This window comes from Bos javanicus, chromosome 23 (assembly GCF_032452875.1).
Source record: "Bos javanicus breed banteng chromosome 23, ARS-OSU_banteng_1.0, whole genome shotgun sequence".
Taxonomy (NCBI): Eukaryota; Metazoa; Chordata; class Mammalia; order Artiodactyla; family Bovidae; genus Bos; species Bos javanicus.
The window spans coordinates 23,041,683-23,061,380 of NC_083890.1; the positions used below are offsets into that span (position 1 = coordinate 23,041,683).

At 44.1% G+C, this 19,698-nt stretch overlaps 1 protein-coding gene across 1 annotated transcript in view; it reads left to right on the plus strand.

Moving 5' to 3' along the window:
• Positions 1-365: 365 nt before the first annotated feature.
• Positions 366-19,698, plus strand: part of TFAP2D (transcription factor AP-2 delta) — a 59,925-nt gene continuing 40,592 nt past the window's right edge. The window contains exons 1-5 of the mRNA XM_061398397.1: positions 366-498; positions 1,523-2,020; positions 5,483-5,543; positions 16,064-16,229; positions 16,567-16,685. Of these exons, the coding sequence (XP_061254381.1) occupies positions 460-498; positions 1,523-2,020; positions 5,483-5,543; positions 16,064-16,229; positions 16,567-16,685 (883 nt within the window). The 5' untranslated portion in view covers positions 366-459. The remainder of the gene's footprint in view (positions 499-1,522; positions 2,021-5,482; positions 5,544-16,063; positions 16,230-16,566; positions 16,686-19,698) is intronic.

Genomic DNA, 19,698 nt, shown 5'->3' on the forward strand with positions numbered 1-19,698 from the left:
CGGTATAGAAAAGCATGATAAAGGTTGGAAAAAATGGATAAAAATGTTGAAAGAACCTCCAGTTCCTTATTAGGCGAAGATACAATATTTATTCCTTGTCTCCTGGGATAAATCTCTTCTGCCTATTGTCCTCCCAGTTCTCAGTGCTGATGCTTAATTTTCAAAACTTCTATATTACCAAGGGACCTACGACATCAGCCAAAGAAATACTCAGCAAGTACAAAATCTGTTCCAGGGAGCTGCTTTTGTGCAGAGGGAAAATTTTGTTCCTACAGGTTTTTAAGTGAGTACGAGGCAAGGAGCTATCTGATCCGGGCAAAGCCATTACAATTTAGATCTCTATCTATAGAACATTTTTTTTTCCTTAAAAAAATTGGAAAATACAAGAAGTTTGGATTTTTTTCCTGATTCTTTTTTTGGAGGGGGAAATTGCATCGTAAGCTTTCGGAGAAACCCAACATGTCAACTACCTTTCCGGGACTAGTCCACGATGCCGAGGTATTATTACTTTTTTTTTTTTTTGAGCGCGCGTGTGTGTGGCGGCGGTGGTGGCGGCGGCGGTGGCAGCTTTCCCTGTCTCTAATCTATATTGGACCGTTACGTTTAATTATAATCTGGCTTTCGGGGGGAAGTTAAGGAAGGAAAGGGAGGAAAGTTCGTTATGACATCTGTCGCCAGGAAGGGCAACTCTCTGCCACGTTAAGAAACATTTGCCATAATGAGGGGGAAAAACATAATCCTAATAATAAAGAAAGGGAGGAGGGGTGAGGAGAAAGAGATAGAGATGGAGAAAAGATACTCAGAAACGCAAAGTAAAGAGATTGATGAGGGGGGGCGGGTAGGTGGCCAAGGGGGGTGGGGAACACGCACCTCGTTTGGAATGGGCTTATTCTAGAAAGTAAAGCAGAACAGGGGGTGGGGGGCGTCGGATTCCTTGCCCCAAATGGTTAAGAAATGAGCAAGTTGGACGATTTGCACAGACTGGATTAAAAAAAAAAAATACATAGATAATGATTTTGAGAAGCTCTGGCAGACCATCCCGGCAGGGACCGCCGAGCCATCTCGCCGTTGGGAGCGGCTTGGTGTGGCTCCGAGGCTCCTGTGGACTCGCTGGTTCTGCTCCGGGCAGCCCCGGAGTCAATGGCAAACCTGGCTCCCGGAGCCCAGCTCCCTGTGCAAGTCGGGCAGGGGCTGAGTGTGTGTGTGTGTGTGCGCGTGTGTGCGCGCGCGTGTGTATGTGTGTGTGTGTGTGTCACCCGCACCTATATAGGGTGGGGGATTTTTTTTTTTTTTCTTCCGCGCTCTCGACTGTGAGGACGAGGCCGCCCACCCCGAGTCCGCCTGCTCGCAGCCGCTCCCTGGCAAAGGCGCGGAGCCGGGCTGCGGCTCGGCCCGAGCCCTGCGCGCTCACGCCGCTCGGAGAGCCAGAGAAAGCTCCCGGGCTCCGGGAGAGCTGCGCCTCGGTTGCAAAATGACAAACCTCAAGTTTTTCTGCTCTCCCCTTTCCCCCTCTTCCTTCCAGATACGTCACGACGGATCAAACAGCTACCGTTTGATGCAGCTTGGCTGTCTGGAGTCCGTAGCCAATTCCACTGTCGCCTATTCCTCCTCCTCCCCTCTAACTTACTCCACCACCGGCACCGAGTTTGCGTCCCCCTACTTCTCCACTAACCACCAGTACACCCCGCTCCACCACCAGTCCTTCCATTACGAGTTTCAGCACAGCCACCCGGCCGTCACTCCCGACGCCTACTCTCTGAACTCGCTCCACCACTCGCAGCAGTACTACCAGCAGATCCACCACGGGGAGCCCACCGACTTTATTAACCTGCACAATGCGCGGGCGCTCAAGTCGTCCTGCCTGGACGAGCAGAGGCGGGAGCTGGGCTGCCTCGATGCCTACCGCCGTCACGACCTGTCCCTCATGAGCCATGGCTCTCAGTATGGAATGCACCCAGATCAAAGACTCCTGCCAGGGCCCAGCCTGGGGCTGGCCGCCGCGGGAGCCGACGACTTGCAGGTAAATAAGCATGCGGCGAATTTGTCTGCGCCCTCCCCTCCTCTCCCTCCCCCTCCCGCACCATTAATACTCCGGCTGTAAGCCGTCTCCTCTCTCTCTTCCTCTCTCTCTCTCTCTCTCTCTCACACACACATACACACACCACTTATGGAAAGTTATCAAAACAATTAGAGGAGGCGTGTGCCATTCTCTCCGTCTCATTGGAGCAGGCATTTCACCTGGACGCTCGGGAGTCCGGCTAGCTGCGGGGCCCCTACTTCCCGTCGGTCTGCACCAAGGTCTTTTGTGAATCCGCATTTCTGTCCCTGAGGGGATGGGGTGGGGGAGATCAAGGAGGCTGGGGTTGAGCCAACTGGACTCAGAGTAAGACCCGATAAGTTGATGACCAATCGCACCCTCAGTCTCGGCGCTTTGCTGGGTCTACCCGAGTATTTCAGGCATTTGTCCCAGACTGAGCTTGTGGGGAGCTTACTGTGAAGTAGGGGAGCTGGTTTGCTCCAAAACTTTGCGGGGCGGGATGGGGGGGAAGCCCTGAGCTCCAGTGAAAGTTTCACCAATATTCTAGATTGCTGTGAAAAGTGAAAGATCCCAAATGAAATCCTCAAAAATGAACCCCAATAAAAGCCTCTGCACGGTGCGTTTGACCCGGGTGCAAGCTTGAACCCAATTCTCGCTGCCTGAGGAGTGCCCACTCTCGTCACCCGCTGGACGATTCACAACTTTATTATTTTTTTTCTCCCGTCTCTTCAAGCCATTAACTTTTACATAAGATGCAACTCCTTAAAGAGAAGGAAATGAAATAAGGAAGGGGGTGGGGGGAGAGAAGATGAATAAGAAGGGAGGAAGAAAGAAGAAAAGATAGGTAGAGAGGAAAAGAGGGAAAAAAGAAAGAGGAAGGAAGGAAGGAATTCACATTACAGTGAAGGCCATGACTCAATCAGATGATGTACTTTCTCTCTTTATGTATTTTTGCACATTGTTTGCCAACAATAGAATTTATAATTATGTAGATACACTGTCACAGCCATATTTCCAAGTCTACACATGTCCCAAACAGACCCAGAAGACACAAATTTGTAACTTCTTTTGGCTGAAATTACAGCTTTGCCTGTGAGTCTGCACAAAGCTGGCTACTTTCTCTAAGGTCCCCAAAGCGAAAAAGGAGATTCTGGAGGAGCAGGATTTGGAGACAGAAGAGATCCCTCGTTGCGCACAGAAAATCTTTCCCCCTCACTTACCTCTGAGCAAGGGATTATTTTAAAATTAAAGTGAAAGCCCTTACAGTCCCAACAAAGAGCCCAAGCCACAAGATCGGTGCACAAGAAAAAAGATTTGGCTCCATAAACCTTGACTTTCTACATTTACATTCATGAAATAATTTTATACGCTCAGGGCATTTTTACATTTTTCACAAGGATCTTCTTACGTCTCAAGAGGAAAAAAATCTGCCATTCAATGCTTAGCTCAACTAAAACCTATTTACTTCTTTTAATAGCCGCGTCTGCTGCTGATTTTTTTGTATCTGTACAAATTTTTTTTCTGTGCTAGGCACAAAGCCGGGTATTTTTCAAAAGAGGGGATTAGAACATTTGCAAGCACCAGACAAAGAGCGAATCCCGTGCAAAAGAACACCGTAGTTTATCCAATTTTCGACTTAGTGCCATTCAACTGGTCATTTATGCAATGTCATCCGACCAAACAACATGTTTTACTTATGAGGGGGGAAAGTTTGTTAAGTGAAGAGACCAAGATTCGTTTCTTCTAAGAAAATAAACATCTTAACGGTGCGCCAGAGCCCAGGAGGAAAAGCGGTTTCCTCCCTTGGAGAGCTTCTGGGCCTCTACCATCTCCATTTCAGATATTTTGTAAACCTTTATTTTCATCCTGTTTGTTATGTTTTTTTTTTTTTTTTTTTTAACATTCTTAACCTACCTTTTCCCATTTATTGCTCACACTGAGGGGAAATTCATACAGAGAGACATACTCCAAGATAATAGCAGAAATGGAGAACAGAGGTATATGATATATTTATGTATCTATGTCTATAGAAGTGTGTATATACATTTTTGACAAAGATAGGGATATATAGAGAAAGTTGTAATTCTGGCAAGTTATTTTCTTCCACTCCTCCTGGACTTAGTTGTCAAAATGAAAAAGAAAAACAGTCATAGCTACTTTTAAAAGAGAAATGGGGAGGGGATGTGTGGGAGAAACCCGTCTCTCTCCTTTTATTTCTTCCTTTTTAAAACATTCATCAGCATATGCCTCATTTCCAATGCAACAAATGTAAATATACTTTTCCCTGCACAGAATTTTAAGTGAAAGTCCAATGGTTTGGAGGGCGGTCTAAGTCTGCCTAACAGATGCAAACAGTCTTGTGGCTTCAGTTCCATCTTTGAGTCCCCTAAAAAGATTTGCTATGGCCAACAAAGGAAACTGTCACACCTTTTCCCATCACCGCTTTAATTTATGCTCAGTCTCTAAGTTTTTTTTTTTTCATATTGATTTGATAATCACTTTAAGGCAGAACAGTTAAAATAAGAAAGAGCTCATGAGTAAGTTGAAAAGGGGGGTCTTACAGGCCTGCCTCAATATGGTGAAAATGGGGAAGCAAAAGGGAGCCAGGGCTGTAAAGGTTGTTTTGTACAGTGGGTTTTTATTATGCACCGACTCTCTCCGCATTTACTTAACTCTTCACGGGCTGTTGGGTAGGTTAACACCCTTCAAGGCCTCTTTCAAGTCCAATACCTCGTTTGTTTGTAAAGGAAAATGAGCCTTTAACACATTTCGACTCAGGAAAAAAAAGAGAGAGAGAGACAGAAATTTTTATTTTTCTTAATCAAAAATCAGCAGGCCTTTTCCTTCTTCCCAGCTAAAATGATCCCTCAATCCACTAGGAGCTTGAAGATATACAGTGAGTGACTCTGAAGGTGTTCCCTCCATAAGACACATTTTGGGTAGCATGATAGGATATTTCTACATCTGGGGTAAAACAGTACCTTCATAAGATACCTTGAATCCTGCACTTGAAATAGCTCCTCTGAGCTCCCAAGAAACCTGCAGTGCCAGACTTGACACTTCCAGTGTAATTTGCTCCATGCAGAAAGTGCTGTGGAAACTGTCTATATGTATGCTATGTGCCTTGATGGAGACTTAAAGGGCTTCTCATTCTCTTATGCCAAGATAAAAGGCACTCAGGTGCTTTGAAGTGTAATATTGTATGGTGCTGTAAAATGCATACCTTAAGATTTATACAACTTTTAGATTGTGGTTTTTCTGGCAATTTTTTCCCCCTTACAATAGTGTGTGCTGCCAAAGTTGCTTCAGCTCAATGGTTGCTTTTAAATGTCTACTATGGGGTAATGAGGATATGGGGTTCAGAGTTGGGGCAGATTGAAAGACTTAACTCATGTATCTGTTAGTATCCATATGAGTGATTGTATTTCTTTTTCTTTCATTAAGGGCTCTGTGGAAGCCCAATGTGGGCTTGTTCTCAATGGCCAAGGTGGTGTGATAAGAAGGGGTAAGTAACAACATAATGAAACTAAACATTCTTCTCTCATCTGTTACTTTGTTTTCAAAGTCCAGCAGTGCTTTTAAACATCAGATCCCCACCTGATGATAAAGAAAACAATGACTCTTGGTCAATTACGCCTGTCCCACACAGGCATACCCACATTAAAAAGCTTCCCTTACTCCACTGAGGCTTGAACTAGCCTGTTCCCAAAAGAGAGTGATAGAAGAGATTTGCTCTTCCTCAATGAAACAGTGACAGAATCAAAGTTAGAGGCAAAAGAGAAAAGAAAAAAGAAGAAAAAAAAATCTTTCTCACAAACCCTTCCCCCATCATCACATCCTCGAGCAGAATTTCTGGTCTCTTTTAGCCCTAAATGTGCCAGCCACAGCCTGGGTGTTTGAGGTGTTGGTGTTAGCTTGAGGCTTTGAAGGATTCTATGAAAGGCTAAATTCATTGGGCTTCAGGGAAAACTAATGAAACACCAATATTGTAGCTGCCCTTATTTTTCTAAGTGTCCAGAACATTTCTTTCTTTAAGGGAGGGTGAGAAGAGGAGGTGGTGTTAACTGTACTGGATAAAGCTTTCTTGTTCCCATCTGTTGAGGAAAACATCTGAACCCAGAGTTACCCATGGAATGGGAAGGTGGGGGCAAGGCAAGAATGGAGAGCTGTTGATTTCGGCCCAGACACTGAAGAGGGCTGCATCTCAAATGTTCCATTTTGACAAAAGGTTTTGAACTATGACATTTTATGAGCCTCAAGGCAATGCCAATTTCACTGGCTTCCTCACTTCACTGTACTCAGAGCTTCTGAGGCTTATTTTCCTAGCAAGCTGAGTAACCCGAGGAGCACACAAGGCAAGGGGGACCAGCTGTTATCCCAACTTCATACGAATTAATAAGACATGGCCTATTCACCAGGACTAATTCCAGCTCCAGGGCCACAGTTGTCTCTAGTAACTGAACGACTAAAAACTGAGTCACTCCTGGTGGCACCAAATAAATGTTCTTCAGTCCCTCTCCATCCCTTTCAAAGCTTATTGAAAGACTACAGTGCTTTTCCAAAGAAAGGATTGCATGGATAAGAAGCATTGGTTTCTTTCATGTTTAAACTGCAGGTTTTACAACCCAGTGTCCAGTGTGAAACATCCATTTAAATTGAGGTGGGAAGAAAACAGAATGTTTTCCTTTGAGAAACTATTGTCAGAGTGGATATTTGGGATTTCCATTACATGGAAAATGGCTATTTAAATCTGTTGTTTCACCCTATGGAGATTTGAAAGTCCACCCCCCCCCCCCCCCGCACTGCTAGCGTTGTTCCACGAAGATTTTTTAAAAATGAGCCAGATTTAAGCTTGTCAGCTAGGCCAATACTCATCCATATTGAAAAGACATGAAATAGGCCTAGACTAGTGAAAATTGAAATAAAATATACATATTGTTGGAGCGAGGGGGTTAAAACACACAGTGAAAGAGGGACCAGGTGACAAGTGTGTTGAGGCGGCCACACTAAAGGTGACGCCAAGCAGTCAGGGCGCACGAAGATGTCGGTGGTGCTGAAGGACAGCGCCACTAATTAGCGCCCGGAGCCGGCTCCTCGCAGAGCCCGACTCGCGCTACTGCGTTTTTGCGTTCAGTTCCGCGCTTGCTCCAAGATCACCTTTTCAAATGCTTGGAAATTGCATCAGATCATACAATAGCTGACAGGGGGTTAGAATTATTTGAGACCCAGGCGGGGAGCTGGAAAGTCTGCACAGGCTGCTGTGCAATGAGTTGAATTTTTGAAGAGATCTACGGAATAGACTTCACCAGCTATTCAAGAAAGGCCAACGCTCTCCAGTCACCACAAGAAGGGAACTGCGTTCCTATCCTCTCAGAGCCACAGAAATGGTTTTCCTTAGGTGATGTTTGATTGCTCTTGTAGAATTCGGTGTCATTCACCTAAAAATCACAGCTGAATGTATTTTAAACCAAATATTGATCTTTTAGAATAACAGCAGGGCTCCAAGCAAAAATGGGAGGTAACTTGGGGTTTACATCTCTATTGTTTGGCTAAACCTGATCCATCCCCCTCCATGCGAAGGAATTCAGAATTTAGCTGCTGAGTCTATTCTATTTCCACGTGTCTTAAAAAAAGACCAATTAACTTAGTTGTGCCTCAGAGACCAGGGAGTGTGTCTCTGTGTGTCTGTTTACTCTGAAACGATCAATGTTCATGACAATTTACAAATGGATAGCAAGGAAGTCTTGCATTAAAAGGTGGTGTTTCTCCTGCCGCTGGCCCAGGTCCTTCATCTTAGGACTCGTTTTTCAAGAACAGTTAAGGAAGTTTGTTGTCTCTATTGTCATGGCAGCACACAGCATTCTAATATCCATAGCTCAAGCCACCTTTGTTCATCAAGAATTGGGAGGACTTTAACTCAAGTGCTTTGCTATATGACCACACTGTGCAATGTAGCTCAGATGGAGAAGTCTGTTTCTCGTCTAATTCATGCTTTGCAGGTGACTCACCATATGAAACATGATTTGAAAAGCACCACTTTTTGCCATTGTTTCTCTCCTGCTGAGCTCTTGGATAAACTTAAATTTCTAATGATTTCTAAAATATGCAATGGGAGAAAAAAAAAATAGAGATTCTCTTTAACTTCTCAAGACCCCCGGATGCTCTTCTAGAAAAAAAGATCCCTTAATGCCCTACACAAATTCACCAGGGAGAAGCTGTCCTGTTTACAGTGTTGTGTGTGTGCGCTTGTTGGGGGTAGGGGTATCTCAGTTCTTTAAATTTAGCCACTTCTGTTTGCAAAGAACAAAATACCATTTCCTTGACTCACTTTGGTAAGTACCAGTTACATTGTTTTTGCCTATAATGAAGCCCTATAGCCAAAGAAAGCGGAAGAGGGGCAGCGGCGAGGTAATTACCACCTAGATAAAATATTTGCCACCGCCTCGGAGGTGCAGCTCCCCGCGCGCTCACTCTCGGTTAATGGTGTGCACGATTTTGCCCGCAGCTCCGCCACTCCAACCATCAGAACCAATAATCTTTACTTTACCCTGTGCTCGCGTATCGATAGCTTCTCTCGCCTCCGGCATCGGCTTTGATATGTTAATATTTCTGAGTAGCAAATTCTGCAGAGATCATATTAATGTTGTACGTACAGAGTGGAGCTTTGCCTTCGTTGAATATTCAGATAGTGGGTTTCAAAAGGCATCTCTTGAAGAAATGAGGCTTCTATTTACAGGAGTCGTCTGTGTTTTTAATCATTAAAAAAAAGAAAGAAAGAAAGGAAAACCCACTCTTCTTTTCCCCATGAATCTTCTGAGGCTCCCTCATGGCCCCCTCCCTTTTGTCAGATGCTGGTCCCTTTCATTTCTGGCTCTGAGAATTTAATAGAGGGAGAACAATGTTGATGACGACGATGATGATGATGAAGCTAATAATGAGTGTATCCAGATTGAAATCGCAGGGGTAGGGGTTCAATTGGGTAGGGGCTCCTGGCTTTCAGAAGAGAATGGAGATTAGAAGAGAAGACATAGCTGTTCCATATTTGGGTGAAAAAGTGACATTTTGGCCCTGGTCTTTTTTGTGTGTGAAATCGGGATGGCAAACTCAAAAAAAAAAAAAAGGAAGAAAGAAAAAAATGAAAAAAGTGTAGAGGGGAAGCGCCCTTGTTTCGCTTTGTGATCACTCTGCCTTGCAGCCCCAGGCTAATTTCAGAAGCTTAAATACCGCCATAGCCTCTGGGCCACGCGGAGAGGGAGCGGACCCGGCCACGGGCAGGCAGGAGCGCTTACCGGATTGCCCGTGGCTACACAAAATACAAACTACTTTGAATCAAAACATTTTTGGGGAATTAATATGATCTGAACTCTGCACGTTTTAAGAGAGTTGGAGTTTGTCAGATCGCTTAGAGGTGACTGGCACGCCAGCGGAGGCATTTACGCTGCGGTACAAACATTGTCAGATCTGATTTAATTTAAAAAAAAAAAAAGCTTCCGTGAAATGGAGCTTAGCATCAGTCGCCCAGTCTGCCAATAACAGTGGATGGGCCTGATCGCTCTTCCTGTCTGCTGCCTTCATGGCTGCCCACAGGCGGCTTGGGCAGGAAGATGAACTTTCTTCTGCTTTTTCGGTTTTCGTGAGGGTCCTGAGTTTTGGAGCTGGATTTAGAGAGAGCCTTTTGGCTCTTTCAGCAGGTCTTGAAAGGAGTAAGATTGAAGCGGGGTGAGAAGCCTTATTCCTCTTCTTTCCTCAGAGCCCAGGGAATCGCTCTTAAACCGCCAAAACTCATTTCTGTGGCTCATCCATTGTGAAAATATTGTCAGAAACACACCAGGAGCCTTACCCGTCTTGCATTACCCAAATTCAGATGCTGCAGATCCAGAATTCAGTCTCCTTTAAGAAGTTTAAAATTCATGTAGGAGAGGATCTAGAGGCCTGGTTTGTGGGAAATCTATTTTACGGGGAAGGGGGACTACTTTCCATAGCCTACCGCCGCCTCTCTGAATTTCGTTATTGCTTTAAACATCACCAAAAGCCCAAGCACTCTCTGCGCTAGGGAATGGGGATTAATTTCACCCCCTGCTCCCCCCCGCTCCGCTAACACACACCATTAAACATCCATCGCCACCTTAAGACAGTAGTCTCTCTATGCAGACTTCCCTTTCTTTTGTTCTGCGTGGAATCCGCACCCGGAGAAGCGCACTCAGACCTGGTAATCCAGTAATACCTGTTACTACATAACCTTCTCCTAAACACTGCAACTCGCTGCAGATACAGCATCTCGAGGCCTATTTAATTGCAGTTAAGCCCCTATCCCTTTGGTGTTTGATTACAATTAACATCCGCTTTGCGTGGAGGAAGGGGATTCTTGGGGGGTTTGGGATGGAGAAGGTCGAGAAGCTAGAGAGGAAGCAGCCGAGAACGATCCCACCTCACCCCATTTACACGCGCACCTCGCAGAAATGCAGCCGAAGAACAAACAGGGACAGGAAACTCCTGTAATCGCTTACACATTTTTTAATGTGTCAGAAAAAGCGAGCGATCACTGGAGATGAAGAAGGAGAGAGAGAGAGAGAGAGAAAAAAAAAAATCCCTGCCGTTTGTATTTCTTTCATTTGAATTGTAAACATCTGTTTGGCTGTAAGGCGAACAGAACATTTATTTTGCTCTCAAGATTTGGTCTAATTATGTCAACACCGAGGCGGCGGCGATTGGGGCGGCGCTGCGGCTTTGGAGAGGCTGCGCGCACGGGCCCGCGCCCGGAAGCCCGCCGGGAAGTATTGATCGCACCTGCAGAGCGCGTGGGGCCTCTAGCCATCACCCGCTCTGTTCCGAGACGGGAAGGCACCCTGTGGGGGTGAGTAGCCTAGAGGCAGCTTTAGGGGCTCCAGGGGAGCCGCAGTTCCTGGGAGAGGGCTCGGGCTGTTTCCTCGGCCTTAATTGCCTGGGAGGAGAAGAAAAAGCGCGCCCAGGCAGCGGCGCCTGGCTTTCCGATTCCGTAGCCGCGCACAAAGTGGGCGGAGTCTTGTCGCGCTCCAGCGCTTGCACCCAGCGCCGCGACGGCTGCTCAGCACAATGGTGGGGTTGAGTGGCCTAAACCCAGGATACTGAGGGCGTGTGCCTCCGTTTTGCCTATTTACCTCCTTAAGTTAAATAGAGCAGGTGAGAGCATCCCACTTTTCAGATGGGCAGACTGAGGCCCAGAACTACTCCCCTAAAGTGGCATGGTTCACTAGATGGCCAACGTTTTACTTCTTTGCCGCCCCGACACCGTCCCCGGCCACACCAGGAGAGGCGCAGCTCCCTCCCCGCGCTGTTTTTAGCTTCATAGGATCTGACAAAATCTGGCAGCTGGAGGATCTGCCTCTCTGTATTTTGTGCTGGTTTTGCCCCACATACCGTCTTTGGCTGACTTTTCAATACAGCTGTGGCAAAGTTATCCCTTTTATGATAGCCATGTCCTAGACAAGTGACCTTGAGTAGGTGATTTCTTATGCTGTTACTATAGCTACCCATCTGAGTTTGAAGCCTCACTGGAAATAGGAATCTCTATTTCCAAATTTTGATTTTTAAAATAGTAAGTCCGGTGGAAGTATTATTGCCTCTGCACACTATGAATGGAAAAGAGATGTACTCTTTGGAAAAGAGAGCTGGGCATGAGGACTTTGGCCATGGCAGCAGAGATGCCCCTAACTGGAGTGCTGGATCTAGAATGAATATTGCATGATTTCAATCAGAGCTGACATGCAATGCAGGTACCATGAGGAACTTCAGCTAGCGACACTGGGGAGGAACACTGTCAATGGCTTGGCATCCTTGACCCTGGCATCCTTTCCTTTTTGAAATCTCATCATTGTCATCTGGATCCCCTTAGAGATGTCCCACCTTCATTCCAAATGCAAAACTCTGGTTATGTTGACCTGTGACTCTTTTCTTCCTCCTTAAAAAATAAAGCACTGGGAAGAAAGACATCAGGTTCCTTGCGCTGCTGTAAACTCTACAAGTTGCCAAATCTTCAGCCAGGACAAGAGAGTTCCCCAAGGCTGCAGCAATGCCAAGTATCAAAGTAACAGAAATTCCCTTTAAAGATGCTGTGACATAAAAAATAAAAGACTCTGGAGTTGATGGCTAATCCTGAATACAAAATAAATCCTCCAGGCAATTTGTGTGTGCATAAAACATATTCTTAATATGCAGTCTGTGTGACTTACCTAATAAATGCTTATTTGAGCATAAGCCAGAAGACTAACCTGGATGCAGGGGAGAAGGCCTAGGGTTCAGGGATTTCACCTTTGGTTAGGTAGCAAACTCAGTGACTTCCATGAAAGTAGCTGGCTTTTAGCATGCGGGTTCACTTTGTCCAAAGGGAGCGATTTTCCAGTTGGAGAAAGCCCAATTTAACTTTTTTTTTTTTTAATTTTTACAAAAATTACAATCTTCTGCATCTCCCTAAATTTCATGTCTCACCTACCATAGATTAGCCAAGATAGGAAAGTTCTAAAACTATGCCCTTTCCTTTCTTGGAAAACAGCACATACACTTATAATAAACTTGAGACCAGTTGAGTGAGATTCCTGTGTCTTCCACTGTGTACTGGCTAGTGTGCAAGAGAAGATTTATGCAAGAATATAAATTAGCTAATGATTCATAGTGACCACAGGGAAAGGCTCATTTTCAGGTGAAAACGTGTGAATTTTTAGTAAAAACATTATCATTTCTTTTTTGTTTGTTTCTGGCTCATGGGGCCCCCAGCAGTGCAAATACAGAGTCCTAACCCACTGAACCTTCAGGGTATTATCTTCTTAATATTTCTGCTTCAGATAAACTCAGTGTGACCTAAGTTCTGAAGCTCACTGTGTCGTGATTCTTACATGACAATAAAATCCAGATTTACTGATACCTAACTTACTTTCTTATTCATCTCAACTTTTGAGTGGTTGCTTGAGTTTATTTATTTAATTTTGGTTGCATTGGGTCTTTGTTGGGCTTCCCTGGTAGCTCTGCTGGTAAAGAATCCACCTGCAATGCAGGAAACCCCTGTTCAATTCCTCGATCGGGAAGTTTCCCTGGAGAAGGGATAGGCTACCCACTCTAGTATTCTTAGGCTTCCCTGGTGGCTCAGATGGTAAAGACTCTGCCTGCAATGTGGGAAGCTTGGGTTCAATCCCTGGGTTGGGAAGATCCCCTGGATAAGGGCATTGGTCTTTGTTGCTGCATGTGGGCTTTTTCTACTTGTGTTGAGCGAGGAACTACTCTTCGTTGTGGCGACATGCCTTCTCATTGTGACAGCTGCTCTTGTTGCAGAACTCAGGCTCTAGGCACGCAGATTTCAGTAGCTGTGGCACGTGGGTTTGGTTGCTTCACAGCATCTTCCTGGACCAGGGACCAGGGACCAGGGATTGAACCTGTGTCCCCTGCACTAACAGGTGGATTCTTACCCAATGTGCCATCGTGGAAGTCCTTAAAATACATTTTGCATCTACAAGTACAAAGTGAGAACATCAGTGAAAGTATGATGGTAGTTTCTAGAGCATTGTGTGCAAAGTCACTCTGTCCTGTCTGAGTCTCTGTGACCCCATAGACTGGAGCCCTCCAGGCTTCTTTATCCGTGAAATTCTCCAGGCAAGAATACTAGAGTGGGTAGCCATTTCCTTTTCCAGGGAGTCTTCCTGACCCAGGGGTCGAGGTAGGGTCTCCTGCATTGCCGACAGATTCTTTATCATCTGAGCCACCAGGGATCTACTTCTAGACATCTGGGGAAATTATTATTGCTATTATTATTATTGGTTTTAAAATCTTCTCTGAGAATATGAGGTGAAGAAGCACAGTTGAATTTGTATTCCCTGCTCCTGAGGCAGGCATTTGTATGTTTTTTCATTATATTGGCTACAAGTTTAATTACCAAGAAAAAGATTCAAATCTGATCATTGAAGCTATTACCTTTCAGATTTCAAACTGAGGGCAAGTTTCCAAACTCTAGCATTGGGAATTTAGCCAACGGTACATGGCCCATCTTCCAACCTGTAGCGAGCTGGCTGCTTGGATATTCTCGTTATCTTCTCTTGTGTTTTGGGGTAGGAGGCATTCAGGGTGATTTCCAGCCTTGGAATGCTTCAGGAGAAAGACCTTGATGGGTGCCAGCACTTTCAGGGGAATCTTGGATAACCCTAGGAAAGCAGGAAGAATTCCAGGCAGCACAGGGGTAGAAATCCCCTAAGAGTGGGGCAAAGTTAGTCTGTTCTCTGCACCCAGGTCCAGGGCCTCTTTTAGCTTTTTAAAGATCCTCCCAGGTTCCTTAACCCCTGTGCCTAGAAAATATACCTGAATCTGAATGCCACAGACCTGATGGACATAACATTCCATCTGAGCTGCTTTGTCAAAGAAAGGAAGGCGGGTGGTGAGTCCTAGACCAGCGCTTCTCAAAACTTAAGGTGCACATTGAACCACCTGAGGGGCTCGTTCAAATGCAGGCTCTACTCAAGATCTGGGGCTGGGCTTGCGATTCAGCATTTCTGACAAGCTCTCAGGAGATGCCTCTGCTGCCAGTTGAGAGCCACCCTTTGAGTAAAAATATTAGCTGACACTCTCCTGCCCATTTTTCTTTAATTGTCGTCTCTCTCTCTTTTTTTTTTCTCATTAACCTCGTTGAACTTGACCCTTTTCTGGAAATGGGTCTTAAAATTGCCCATAACTCAAGAAATCCAGTGTATGCTCAGAAAAGTAACCTTTGAATTTGAACTTGCTACTGAACCTCCAAAGCTCTGCCCTTGGTGCCCAGGGAGGCAGCCTTGCATCCTGGGGCTATGCAGTGGTGTGGACACTGGCTCAGGATTTTTGCAATAAAGGAAGGTCAGACAATAGGAAACTTTGCCCACTGATGATTGACGGATTGCTCTGGGTCTTCAGTCTACTTCAGCTGCCTGAAGTTTGGGGATGTTCTCTGTTATTCCTGGAGAACAGAAAAGCTCCAGGGGCTTTCTGGATCCTGGAGACAGAAGGCTTCTGCTCCAGGAGCACCAGCAGTGGGATATTGCTTTGGTGATTTTTGCCAACAGCAGTTATCTTTGCTTTGTTCCCTAGTAGTAGTAATAATAACAAGCACAGCAGTATTAGTTGTGGCTAGTGGCCACTAGCATTTTATATGTTACTATTACTATGTTCTAATGTTAACTCAAGTTCGTGTGTCTCATGCACAGTGCAGGGCTTCCCCAGTGGTTCAGCGGTAAAGCCTGTGATACAGGAGCCACAGGAGACACAGGTTCGATCCCTGGGTCAGGAGGATCTCCTGGAGGAGAAAATGGCAACCCACTCCAGTATTCTTGGCTGGAAAATCCCATGGACATAGGAGCCTCGCAAGCTACAGTCCATAGTATCGTAAAGAGTCGGACAGGACTGAAGCGACTTAGCACGCAGGCATGCACATATGGGTTGGAGGTGTCTGGCAATGGGCACGTGATTTTTAACGGTACCTAGGGACTAACTGACTTTGGTGCCTGTACTTGGCAGATAGACAAGGGAAGAGAGATGGCAGTTCTCAGTCATTTTAGAACAGAGCTTTCAAAACTTTTGTGTATATAGTAAGTCATGGATACAGTTATATCTATTCATTGTGTATATGTGTGTACACAACCATACACAGAGCTATGGCTATATCATACCTACCCTTTGTGGGCTAGTTGGTATAGTTTGAGATTTTTAACTAATTGAAGTTGTTTCTTGGTGTGGATGATGGCAAAATGAACATTGGTGGGCCAGCCAGCACTTCATAGGATGCTAACTTTGGCTAAAATGAAAATCATACCCTCACAAACATTTTCCGTGTGATATTTGAAAACCAAAGCTTGAGTGTTATTGGAAGAGACATCTTCAGAGCAGCTTTCTGAGATGACCCAGGTGGTGAATGTATAAGAAAAATCGTACTGGGTATTTCCAAATCCTAAGTAGCACCATGATAGTAACTATGTTTTATATAGTTATTAGTATCTGTGCTCATGGTCATTAATATATAATATACTTTTCCCTCCAAAGGTGGCACCTGTGTGGTCAACCCCACAGACTTGTTTTGCTCTGTCCCTGGTCGTCTGTCCCTTCTCAGTTCTACTTCCAAATACAAGGTGACCATTGCCGAGGTGAAGAGACGCCTCTCACCCCCTGAATGCCTCAACGCTTCACTCTTGGGAGGCATTTTGAGAAGGTAAGACAAAGGAGTTTTCTGATACTGTAGTTTTTTTGGGGGAGGGTAGGGGGGTTGGTGTTTTATCCTTTGGCCGCACTGTGTGGCATGTAAGATCTTAGTTCCCTGACCAGGGATTGAACCTGCACTCTCTGCATTGGCAGCTCGAAGTCTTAATCACTGGGCAGCCAGGGAAGTCACTGGCACTGTGATCTTCTAACTGTATGGTACCACACTCCTCAACCCTCAGCCCTTATGTCTTCTGTCCCATGTTGAACACCTCAGATGGTCAAGTCTTCTCATTGTTTTCCTCTAAATGTCAACCTGCAAAACCTAGCTTTTGTTTGTTCTTGGACAGAGCAAAATCCAAGAACGGGGGTCGCTGCCTGAGGGAGAAGCTGGATAGGCTGGGTCTGAACTTGCCAGCGGGAAGACGGAAAGCAGCCAACGTTACCCTGCTCACTTCCTTAGTTGAAGGTAGGACTTTTCAGCACAGCAAAGTAATGATGGAAGGTTAGCAGTTCTTTGAAATTCAGGTTTGTTGATGATGCCATTTCATTTTTGTCTATATGTTAAAGACAGTTGATTTACAGGTGAATTTCCCAACTAATTGTGATAGTGATGATTCAATTAGACTTAATAGAAGGCTTAGATGTAGATTCATAGACTATCATTGCATTTACTAATCTTAGCAGTAATAGAAAAGACGATGGCAATGGAAGATTTTGATATTTAGACAAGTATTCCCCACATAACAGCAACAAAAAACTGAGCTTTTTTTATTATTGTTTATTTTAAAGTTCAGATCAATCTGGCTTAACTAATTGTTATTCAGTGCAGCATGATCTACAGGATAACCAATAATCCTTTATAAGGAGTTCACAGGACTCAATGCATGGTCACGAGTCTGAGAGCACGTTGTATTAATCCTGTAGACGTCTCTTAAGGTACAGTGAAGTTCCATGGCTTTATGAGCGAATGAGCTGACCCACAAAGGCTAACCAATGGGGTTAACACAGAACATATTCTGTGCTATAGAATATGTTCTATAACATATTTTCTATAACATATTTCATAAGTTTTTTTTCAATTTATTTTTTCTCTTGTGTTTCTTCTGTAAGAACTAAACTTTACATATTCTCGTTCAATCTTCTAAGAAAAGATATCACTGGACATCTTTCACACTTTGTAGAGGAGCCATTGAATGTCAGGGAGAGTTGTTTGAACAAACCTAGAATGCTATTGTTTTAAAAATGAATGAAAGAACCTTTTTTGCCAAGACTCACCTGTACACACCTGTGACACTTTACTTGCATTGATTTCCCAATGTCTATAAGGAGGAGGTAAAAAGTAAGTGAAACACAAAAACAAATATCTTGTCCTTTTCCAGATTATCAACACACACTATTTATTGAACAACTCTGTGAAGTAGTGTGTTCTTGACATTGGTCTTGACAAAATCACTTTGGTGATTTTGCTTTTAACAGGTATCTTTGTTTTACTTCCTAGTTGTAGTAATGATAACAACCACAATATTATTATTGGCCATGAAAGTTTAATAAGCATCACATGGGCATAGGTTTGAACAAACTCCGGGAGACAGTAAAGGGCAGGGAAGCCTGGCGTGCGCAATCCGTGGGGTCACAGAGAGTCAGATGTGACTTAGCGACTGAATGAAAACAACTGTCATTATATTGTACGTCTTGTAATACTTGCCCATGTGTGCTGATACTGAGAGCTGGCATATGGTAAGGAAGTTGACTCATAATCCACTCACAGGGGTCAAAGTAGAAAAAAATGACTCATGGGTTCATTCAAAAGAGAAGCAGATTCCTGCTTAAGTAAAAACATCATTAAAATTATAGCTACCTAACAAAAGAACAAAAGTATGTTCAAAATATAATGGTGAATTCAAGAATTACATGAATAGAAGAACTTGATTGGTTCTCAAACCCAATTCCACAGTAAAATCAGCTGAGGATGTTTATTAAACATCCTTGGACCCCATTCCCAAACCACTTGAAATGTAGTCTCTGGGGGTATGGTGCACATATCTTTATTTTTAAAAACAGCCCCTGATATATAATGAGGTTTAAGGATCCTTGATTTAAATGTTCCTTGAGATACTTTTCATGTAGCTAGTATGAAAAGCAAAGACCTCTGGTGGCTCAGAGGTTAAAGCGTCTGCCTCCAATGCGGGAGACCTGGGTTTGATCCCTGGGTCGGGAAGATCTCCTGGAGAAGAAAATGGTAACCCACTCCAGTATTCTTGCCTGGAGAATCCCATGGACGGAGAAGCCTGGTAGCCTACGGGGTCCACGGGGTCCCAAAGGGTCAGACACAACTGAGCGACTTCACTTTCCTTTCACTTTCAAGAAAGACCTTTATCCACAGTGTCTGTGAATGTGGATATTCGCGTGCTGGAATGCCAGCACACACACGCAAATGGTACCAAATGTACAATATAATAACAGTTGTTTTTTGTTCGGTCGCTAAGTCACATCTGACTCTCTGTGACTCCATGGACTGTGCACGCCAGGCTTCCCAATAAAACCTTGAGAACCCTAACAGCACATATTCACATTTCTTCTTGTTGATTTTTATGGTATCCTGAAACACCAAGTACCCGGTGAGGAAATCCTTGAGCAATGCTACCAGAAAGGATACAGGTTAAATGTGTGAAATCCTAGGACCAATCTCATGCTTTTGGCATTTACTCTTCCAGCAAACCTCTCATCACAAAAATGCCTAACTTGGGTTCTATTCATTTGACCTCTGGTCACAGAGGAGTTATGTCAGCCTTGGCTGATGAAACTTAAAATTTTATTCTTCCCAGATACATTTTACTTTATGTTTTTCTCTTTTAAACTTTTTTATTTTGTTTTGGGGTATGGTCAATTAACAATGTTCTGACAGTTTCAGGTGAACAGCGAAGGAACTCAGCCGTTCATATACATGTGTCCATTCTTCCCCAAACTCCCCTCCCATCCAGGCTGCCATGTAACACTGAGCAGAGTTCTACAGATACGTCTTACTTTTCACTGGATGCTTTTGAAATCCCCCAGATATTCACGATGTAGAGAAAGAAATATTTCATTGTTGAATTCCAGGCCAGGCATTTTGATGGAACTGAAAAAATGAGATTTAAGGGCAAAAGGACTGTTTGTATCTCTTAACTCCTCACATATTATGTTATGACCTTCAAGTGTGTGTTCTCTCTCTCTCACACATATGCACACACACACACACATCTTAAGTTTCATTTATATACTATATTATATACATTAATATGTATTATAGTATTTTTATTCTATTCCATATTTTTATATTATTTTAGAATGCTAATTGTAGACCCACTACTTTTAAATGTTGAACGTAAGCCCACTATATTTATTTCAAGACTCACTGTTGAGTCATGTGTCATGACTGACAGTTTTAAAAACTGCAAGTTGTTTTAAAGTAAGAGGAGAACCTAATATTTTGTGACCTT